The sequence below is a fragment of the Mytilus edulis genome, chromosome 6 (genome assembly GCF_963676685.1).
Source record: "Mytilus edulis chromosome 6, xbMytEdul2.2, whole genome shotgun sequence".
Taxonomy (NCBI): domain Eukaryota; kingdom Metazoa; phylum Mollusca; class Bivalvia; order Mytilida; family Mytilidae; genus Mytilus; species Mytilus edulis.
The window spans coordinates 26088345-26098702 of record NC_092349.1 but is presented as its reverse complement, the minus strand read 5'-3'; the positions used below and the strand labels follow the sequence as shown (position 1 = coordinate 26098702).

At 35.1% G+C, this 10358-nt stretch overlaps 1 protein-coding gene across 1 annotated transcript; it reads right to left on the bottom strand.

Moving 5' to 3' along the window:
• Window positions 1–2891: 2891 nt before the first annotated feature.
• LOC139527416 (uncharacterized) lies at window positions 2892–6823 on the bottom strand. The gene is made up of 3 exons (XM_071322873.1): window positions 6726–6823; window positions 4637–5122; window positions 2892–2978 (listed from the first exon to the last, which is right to left on the bottom strand). Exon 2 carries the CDS (start codon window positions 5119–5121, stop codon window positions 4672–4674), a length of 450 nt encoding a protein of 149 aa, XP_071178974.1. The 5' UTR covers window position 5122; window positions 6726–6823; the 3' UTR covers window positions 2892–2978; window positions 4637–4671.
• Window positions 6824–10358: the final 3535 nt, after the last annotated feature.

Here is a 10358-nt window from a genome sequence, read left to right as displayed (position 1 = left end):
CAATCTTAAAAGTTGATTATGATCAGATCGAAATAAATTTCAACCAGCAGCTTACAAGTAATGCTTAGAAAAAATCTTGAGCCTGAAACTATTTATGAAAATATCTTGTTTGCAAACAACCAAAATCTCCTACCGTCTGGTTTTATGTATAACAAAAAGGATATGTCGAGAAATAAGTCAGTGTTCTCTTATAATCATTGTATAACTTAGTCAGTGTTCTCTTATAATCATTGTCTGACTTAGTCAGTGTTCTCTTATAATCATTGTCTGACTTAGTCAGTGTTCTCTTATAATCATTGTCTGACTTAGTCAGTGTTCTCTTATAATCATTGTCTGACTTAGTCAGTGTTCTCTTATAATCATTGTCTGACTTAGTCAGTGTTCTCTTATAATCATTGTCTGACTTAGTCAGTGTTCTCTTATAATCATTGTCTGACTTAGTCAGTGTTCTCTTATAATCATTGTCTGACTTAGTCAGTGTTCTCTTATAATCATTGTCTGACTTAGTCAGTGTTCTCTTATATTTAGTGTAGAACTTAGTCAGTGTTCTCTTTTATTTAGTTTACAACTTAGTCAGTGTTCTCTTATAATAAGTTTACAACTTAGTCAGAGTCCTCATATATTTGGTCTAAAACTTAGTCAGTGATCTCATATATTTAGTGTAGAACTTAGTCAGTGATCTTTTATATTTAGTATATAGAACTTAGTCAGTGTTCTCTTTTATTGTAGTGTAGAATGAGTCGGTGTTCTCTTGTATTAAGTGTAAAACTTAGTCAGTGACCACTTATGTTTAGTGTAGAACTTAGTCAGTGACCACTTATATGTAGTGTAGAACTTAGCCAGTGACCACTTATATGTTGTGTAGAACTTAGTCAGTTACCGCTTTTAGGGAGCTACCATTTGATTTTTATGGGGGGGGGGGGGGGGTGAAATTTGAAAAAATAGGCAGGACAGGAGTTTTGAGTAAAAAAAAAGGCAGGATGAGCAACTTGGTAAAAAAAAAAGGTTAGGATGACAATTTGTGTAAAAAAAGTCAGGATAAACTAGTAAAAAAAAGGCAGGACCGAATAGAGTAAAAAATAAAAAGGCAGGACAGAGATTATAACTAAAAAAAAAAGCAGGACAAAATTTTTCATCCTAGCCCCCCATAAAAATCAAATGGTAGCTCCCTTATTTAGTGTAGAACTTAGTCAGTGACAACTTATATGTAGTGTAGATCTTACTGTTAGTCAGTGGTCAATTACATGTAGTGTAAAACTTAATCAGTGACCTCTTATATTCATAAAATTGAGAATGGAAATGGGGAATGTGTCAAAGAGACAACAATCCAACCATACAGCAGACAAAAGCCGAAGGCCACCAATGGGTCTTCAACGCAGCGAGAAACTCCCGCACCCGGATGAGTCTTTCAGCTGGCCCCAAACAAATAAGTACACTGGTTTAGTGACAATGGACGTCATACCAAACTCCGAATTTTACACAAGAAACTAAAAAATAAAAATCATACACTACTAACAAAGGACAGAGGTTCCTGACTTAAGACAGGCGCACAAATACGGCCCCAGGGTCGGATCCAGCCATTTTAAAAAGGAGGGTTCCCAACCCTGAATAAAGGGGGGTTCCAGCTATATGTCCCCATTCAAATGCATTGATCGGCCAAAATCCCCCGGAACCTCCTGGATCCGCCAATGGGCCCTCCCCTATACCTCAAACCAATGTAGTCCAGAAAGTAGTCCGTGTTCGCTTATATAGAACTTGTTCAATATCTCATTTATTTTTTAAATTTAAAAGTTGGAGCAAGCATCCTTTGTGGGAGGAAGCTCCTACTCTCCGGAATCTGATTGAAATACATTACGTTAGTCCACATTTCGTTAACAGAGTGCTGTTGGATCCTTAATTGATCTTAACTGTGAAACTGATCGAAACGTACACGGTAGAATTAAATTTAAAACTGTGTGACATTACTGTATCTTAATAGTTATTACCCAGTTCTAGTGCCAGTTTTCCATTAGCAGTTGGGAGATATATTAGATGTCTCTATGAGGCCTCGAGTGTTTTCAGTAGTTCATAATAGTATCACTATCCTGTCAACACTGGGGTAGCAATTTGGAACCCCTCACGTCTGCAGGTGCGTTCAATCAGAATCTTAATTGACTATAATTGTCAGAAGCCGAAGGTCTCTCTGGGCACTCCGACTTCTTCCACCAATAAAAAAACTGACGTCTGCGATACAGCCAATAGTGTTGAGAGTGGCGTTGATGCCAGCAATTAATCAATCATATTAGTAATACACCAGTATTGAAGGAAAGGTGAAGCTATCCGAAATAGTATCAATATCGCCTACCATAACAAGTCGATATTGTATGCCAATCTAATTCAAATATCGATCAGTCGATAAGTCGTAACTCCATCGAAACTGCATATAGACCAGGGTTGAGTTCAATATCGTAGCAGCTACGTAGTGCTACGTTGATTTTGACTATTGAACGTGTAGCTATAGACTAGTTTTGACATAGATATTGATAGCAGCTACGTAGCTGCTACAAAATTGAACGCAAACCAACTTAACGAACTCACAGATCTTGGATGGAGAGTTGTCTCATTCACACTCATACCACATCTTTATATATATATATAGCTATGTTTTAATTACTAGACTGAACTTTATGCCTATTTCTATATATTTTTCCAATCAAAGCGGGATGGTTCCCGACATGTTCTTTGGTTGAGTAACAATCAACTCTATGTGTTTTGCTTTTAATTTGTCTTTTTAGAAGTATTTTTTTGAATTATCGTATACACTGCGATAGTGGCCATTCATTGGTATATATATATATATATATATAGAAGCCGAATTCTACTTTAAGATAGCTGTATAGAGAAGTTCCATATTTTCTGTTTTATTTGTTTTATTTTCTGCCAATGTTGATCATAAATTGTTTCTTGATGTTCATCTCAGTCCTGTATTCGCCAAGTTCCTAAAATAAAAGACCATTTTACAATATTATATATATATAAAAAAAATAGCAATAAGACTTATAAACGCTATGAGAGTAATAATTCAAAATGACGACAAGAAGAAAATTTAACAACAGAAAGGTTAACATACTTGTAATGGACTTCTGAAACTATTAAAGAAAAATATGTAGAAAAAGAAGTCATTAGACTACAGCCGATAATTTGTTGCTATACATATATATATATATAGTTTGAAATTTGGTTGCTGTTAAAATTGTTCAACAATTTTCTTTTAATTGTTTACAATATAAGTTTTGGATAATTAATCAGAAGCTAAACCAAGAGTTCCAAATGGTGAAGTTGAAATCATGCACGGACGCCATCACGAGTTGGTTGACCGTAATGAAATAACCGTTTCACATGCAGATGATATCGGATATGTTCCTCATGTCGTAACTATACAATACCCATCCCTTTTCACGAATGTGACATACCGAATTAGACTATTTACCGGATTTGTACAATTGTTCCGAGTGAACGTCATTTCCAGAACTCTCCGCAGTTGATATAAAGTGTCAAAGTTATATTTACTCCTCCCACATTTTTCTCAGATTTTACACCATCATTTATGAATATTAATATACGGTTTTAAAGAACTACTACAAGCAAAGCTCACAAAATGATACACACGTCACACATTAAGCAATTATAATATATTCTATGAATAATTATTGTTTAGGGAAACCCAAACTATAACGCGTATAGCGCTCAATGACAGTGACAATTTTTCAATAAATTCTTATAAGGAGTTAATGGTCTTTTTGGATACAAAAAACCTCTGCTCACGGAACTGTTTCAACAGTTGCTCATAATCAATTTGTTCTGAGTTCTTTCAGATAGCGCAGTGCTCCGTCTTTATTTCAATAAGACTTACCAACTTTTGTAATCGTTCCACATTATATTTTCTTTTGCAATACTGATAAACATTTTCGTGACATACAGTGCTAAATTAAGTATTATGCATAGGTACTTGATGATATGATCCTGTAATGAGCACCCCCTAGTCCCCTCTTATAACTTAGTAACATAAATACTGGATTTTAAAAAATATATCAAGTATGTGTACCATAAAAAGTAAAATCACAAAAATACTGAACTCCGAGGTAAATTCAAACAAATAGTCCCAAATCAAATGATAAAACACATCAAACGAATTGACAACATCTGTCATATTCTTGACTTGGTACAGACATTTTCAAATGTAGAAAATGGCGGATTGAACCTGGTTTTATAGCGCTAAACGGCTCTCACTTGTATGACAGCCGCATCAAATTCCATTATTTCCGTCAGAAAATGTAAACGTCACATAGGAAGAAATATGAAATAATTTTGTCGTTCAAAGTATACAAATATACCATAGTTTTACTCTAAATATGCATGTTCACCATTAACGTGCCACTCAACTATGCTTTGCTCTATAGTCCAGTGGCACGTTTATAGTGAAATATAAGGTGCATTGGAATACATATGGTACCAATTATAGTGATATATATAGAGAAAAATTGAGGATGTATGATAAAAATAGGGAGAGAGACTAAGCCGTGGCCGGGCTCATAACAGGAGCATGTTCTCAAGCACATATGGTATTATACACACAGGGTTCTACTTTACTACTTACATCATTTTTTGTCAATTGGTTAATTAAATAATAATCTATCTCCATCCACCTCCCATGAGGCCTCCTCCACCTCCCATGAGGCCTCCTCCACCTCCCAGGTAACTTCCTCCGCCTCCCATGAAACTTCCACCTCCAAAGGGGCTTCCACCTCCCATGAAACTTCCACCTCCAAACAGGCTTCCTCCACCTCCAAAGGGGCTTCCGCCACCCATGAAACTTCCTCCACCTCCAAGGTAACTTCCTCCTCCACCCATGAAACTTCCTCCTCCACCAAAGTAGTCTCCTTGTCCGCCGAAACCAGATGATGATAATCCACTTATTCCACTGAAGCTTGGATTTCCGCCAAGTGAGGAACCAAATCCTGATGATGATGTGTATGGGAAGTCATTTCCGATGCCTGAGCCCCCCAAACTATTGATGTCCATTGTCATAGAATGAGCAACTCCGACCAGACATACAGCCGATATAAAGAAAAAGGCGTTCATTCTGAAAAATAGCATCAATGTATTTTAAACAAAATGAAGTTTACATCAATATTAAAAGAAGGACACACAACGAGTCTCATATTTAGATGTGTGGGATTCTGGACACCCTTATAAAATCTCAGGTAGATTCAGACTACAATCTATTGCTATATAGGAACACACATTGAATAAAGGCACTGTTTTTATTAAAAATATGTAAAACAAAACGGGCCAAAAAGACATTGGACAAATCAGACTCGTCACGCTCGACAGTTTTGTTCCTGTTGCTCTCTGTACATATTCTTGGATAAATACTGATTTATAATAAGAAGCACAAAAACAAATATAAGTTACACCAATAAAACAAAAATCAAAACGGCACTAAAGAAAAATAATCGTTAATTCAAATGAAATCTAGACGTAACTTGGAATATGAACAACATCATACTAAATACTTAATCTCGGACTATTAAATACTAAGATAAATCACAAAGTTGATAGAAGTAGCCTCTAACGTTTATCAGCATACTTTATGTAAAGGGATACTCTCATTATGCGATTTGGAGGGAAAGTCTGATTTTATTTAAAATGAAGAATTGTTCTGAAAAAAAAGTTGTTTATAATTTTAGGACCAATTAGAAATCATACAAAATTACAAGTCAAGATTCGATCCAGCCGTAGAATTTGTCAATCGTTCCTGTCTTCCATAATAATTTCTTACATAAATCTGACCTTTGGTTTTTCTTGTTAGAAATTTTTCGCATTTTGTTATGCTGGGTTATAGCAGAAGATGAGATGTTGTGTTTGCCCATTATTGAAGGACGTAAACAGTTTTCTGTAGTGGTTTACATTCTTGTCATTTGCTCATTCGGCAATCCTCGGTAGAATCCGCTACTCTCCTTCTATGAGGGTACGGAATCGGCCGAGTTGAGACGAATGGTCATTTGCTCTCTGGTGAATATGGTTGTCAATGATTGGCAATCATGCGACATATCCGTGTAATATTTTGCAAAGTGGTGAGAGTAAATTTTTGAAAAATAAAATTCTGAACAAATTTTCTGTTTGAAATTTGTATTATATAGATATAAGAAGATGTGGTATTCAACACGGAGACTTGGCTCACAACGAACAGCATCATAAAAGGGGCCCCCAAAAAATACATGTGCATGTAAAAACATTCAAACGGGAAAACCAACGGTCTTAGCGATTTGAAAAAAACAAGAAACGAGAAATTCTTATGAACCACATCAATAAATGACGATTGAACATCAGATGATTAACCAATAACTTGAATTGGGAATTCATGCACAGTTTTCTGTTATCTTAGCTGAAAAATCTTACTCCGACTGTAAATTTTGCTTTTACTGGAACTGATAAATATATAATGCATATAGCATTGAGAATAATATGGGAAAAGTATAAGGAATAGAGACAAATAACCAAAAAAATCTAAAGATACAAAAATAAAGGTTCACAAAAGACCATAACCACAAACATGCATCGGCTACTGTTTAATATACTGGGTATACATGGTATATGCAAAGAAATCGGAGGGGGGTAAACAGAACCGTATACACATACATATGTATTATTCTAAATATAAGAATTGAAATAAGACATCCTACCTTGTTGTTTACCAAAAGATCCTAGTCTGGAAGTGGTTAATAATTCTAGTTAAGATATACGACGATAGCTCGAGGACTACTATAAATAGCTCGAGGACTACTGTTAATCATCCAATGGGAAAAGCCTAAATCATCGCTAAAATTCTCGTAGTCGATACATCTGTGTCCTGGAAGTTACCCGTCAAACATAAATCATCCTGTCAACAAATTATGTTATAATATTATACTGTGCGGAAAATAATCCGGTTATTTCTTTGTTTAAAAAAAAATACATGTATTTTATTTAGATATTTGGCAATATTTCTAGAATTGTTTTAAAGTTCAAAATGCAATAGTTAAATTGCGACATCGCCATGTTAACCAAATGGGAAATAGTTACTTACGTTTTCAAAAATAGAAAACATATCAATTCGCAAACAGTTTCAGATTAAAAATTCTACTGTAAAATTTTAAATATGTATAAATGATTCTCTCAACTCGTTTTAATTAAAAGTTGTCACATGGTAATATGTCTTATTATCCTTTGTGTGTTGATGCTCGTGCGTATCATGACTCTGCCGACTTTTCCTAGGGCCCATTCCATGTGTTGATGACACTTGGTTGATGATCGTGATGTTGGTACTTTTGCTGTATTGCACTGAACATACGAAGTCTATAGCGCCGTAATGGCAAATATGTATTAACACAAAATTCAAAAATATAAATTACTGATGTACGATAGGATAATGTCTCATGAATATCAGAAGGATGTTATTTTAATTTGTAGATTTTTTAATAGAAGGGGCAAAGCTTATCATACCTTCTTCTTTGTTCTGATAAAATCACTGTACCTGTAAATGTACATGGGATATTCCATTATAGCATATCAAATTTCGGGACTATTGTAAAAGAACTGAAACCTGCATGTAAATGTGATGGGACATGGGGCCGAATATCTTATTATATATATTTACTAACATATCAAATCACGTGACTTTTGTTTAAGACTGACAGATTTTTATTATGGCTGGGTTGCTAGCTGTCTCTTTTACATATTTACGACCGAACATCTCTTTTTTTCATACAATGAAAACATCCGTAAAACGCGCACTTCAAGCCTCTCGATAAGTAGTGTATTTGGGCTGGATTGAAAATCCAAAAGGAAGCGATGATTTATTATTAATTTACTTGTAAGGAAGTTCCATATCAGTAAATTTAGTAACATCTCAATTATATGTTTGTACAGACCAATACCGATCACATCTTTACATACTAGGTTTACACTGCCGATCAGATCAACTCTATGAATGATCCCGATTGCCCAAATTTACAAGATCAAGCTCAACCAAATTCTTGATAGGGCCTCTTTTCGACTTCTACCCGACCGTCATCCGACTGTACATGCAGGACCTTAACTCGACCATACACGACTCCTTAATGACTCCATCACGACTCAATCCCGACAACATAATGAATACTTATTCGATAATTCCGATCAATTCACGATGTTTACACGATGTTTACTCAACTAGCTAGACCAAATCAACTATTGACGATCTCAGCCTGATCTCGACCAGACCAGATCGACTTGATCGTATATGGGTCGTAGGGATAATCAGAAATTGGTCGGGTTAGCACAATTTTAGTATAAAAACGTCTGAAATTTTTACTCCCGCCGCTTCGGAGTGGACATTAAGTGTTACCCGTGTCCGTCCGTACGCACGTACGTCCCATCAATATAAGTTTCCGTTCTCTAATTCTATTTTGCATCAACCAAATTTTATAAAACTCCGTATACACAATGCTTATAACCATTACACACAGTTCAAATGCGAATTTGGTTTGCCTTTCTTGAGTAGTGACCCTTTATAATGTTATATATGCTAGCTGGGGCATTATCAGTGTCACTTGGACACATTCTCCGTTTATTTGGTTACATTCAGTAGAAGGTCCGTGTAAAATCATACATTTAGAATATCTTCATAGAAATAAAGCAATTGGATTTGTGGGCAATGTGGTAAGAGCTCAGACAGACAGGTTAATATCTGTGACGGAGCTTGAAAAGTGTAAAGAAGACGAACAAGATGGTGTAGACAGCAACGGGCATCGAGGTATTTAGGTGAGACAGTGGCTGACACGACGACCACTGTGTGGCCAGTATGAGAGACTTGCACTAACTCAACAAAGAGGAACCCAGTGCTTATAAAAACTTCCTCATAGTGGACACTGATATGCAATGGTAGTTTTATTGCTCTTTTTTGAAAATGACACCACAAAATTACATTTTTCACTGGATTAGTACTTATGTTTGATAGCAATATACATAAAATTTAGTTACTTTACCATCCTCATTTCCTTGCTTTCTTACAAAAAAAAACGTACTGTTTGTGTCATATATGTGCATAAGTGTCTAATCAGTATTTTTCAGATTTGATACATATATATATATATTCAGGATTTAAATGGTTAAAGATATTTATTTTCTTTTTGCTGTATGGCAACAACCTTCATGTATTTGCTAAAAAATATTGCAAAAAGAGGGCAAAGATGTGACATATTTCCCCAAAATTTGACCCAAAGAAGAATTTCAATCCCCTGGAGGGATACCTTTTCTAAAACTGTTTACAACTTAATACATATAGCTATCAAGAGAACAAGAGTGCATTGCTTTCTAACCAAAGTTTGTTAAACGTTGTGTTCCGTTTGTTATAGTTTGTTAAACGCTACAGAAGTATAAAAATGCATCGTTCGGATAGAGGGGATTGAAATTTTGAGTAACTTCAGACATTGTTTTGAGTTATGACAAGCAAGAACATGTTTAGATAAATGATGTAATGTTAAAGTTAGAAAGAAATGCTTCGTTTGAACTAAGGTCATAAAAAAGAATAGGTATGTTTGCCCAAACGCTACCTACCCAGAAAAAAGCTGCCTACTCAAATTCTTTTTTTGTCCTGATTTGAAGAAGTTTTTTTTTTTATCAGATAGGCATTAAGACTAATAGACACCCGATACTTCAATTTCTCTTTTTCAACAAAAAAAAAAAGAAAATGCCTACCTACCTACCCACTGTCTCAACCTTTGGGTAGGGTTTGGGCAAACCAAAATATTTTTAATTGTGGCCTAACAAACGACGAACGACAAACTGTAGACGCATTTGCAGCGAGTGTATAGTTTGTCAAAGTTTATGCAAACTTTGCAAAAGTATGTAAGAAACAAATGATCAAAACTTGTGCTCGCTGAACAGTTTGTATCGTTAATGTTAGAAAGAAATTCGCTCCAAACAAAAAAAATATTTGTCTCAGTGTCGTCTCATTTTTGTGTGAAATTACGTCAAACAGTTCGAATAAAAAATAAAATTGACTGTAAGGTGACCAATATAGTTGTCATCAATAATTTGTGTGTCCTTTGGTGTTCTGCGAAGAGTTGTCTCATTGGCAAGTGTACCACATCTTCTATTTTTATACTACAAACATTTCTGGACAAACTGAAAATACGTACAGACAAAACAGAAAATAGCCCATAAAACAAGTAAAATATAATCTTGATGTTCTTATAAACCAACTTTGAAAGATAACTTAGTCATCAGCAGTCTGACAATGAATGTTATTGCACAATTACTTTAATATTTGAAAATTCCGCCGGTGCCAAAATTGC

Bases quoted from the DNA above. Each gene is read 5' to 3' on its own strand.
- LOC139527416 (XM_071322873.1), bottom strand. From the start codon at position 5,121: ATGAACGCCTTTTTCTTTATATCGGCTGTATGTCTGGTCGGAGTTGCT.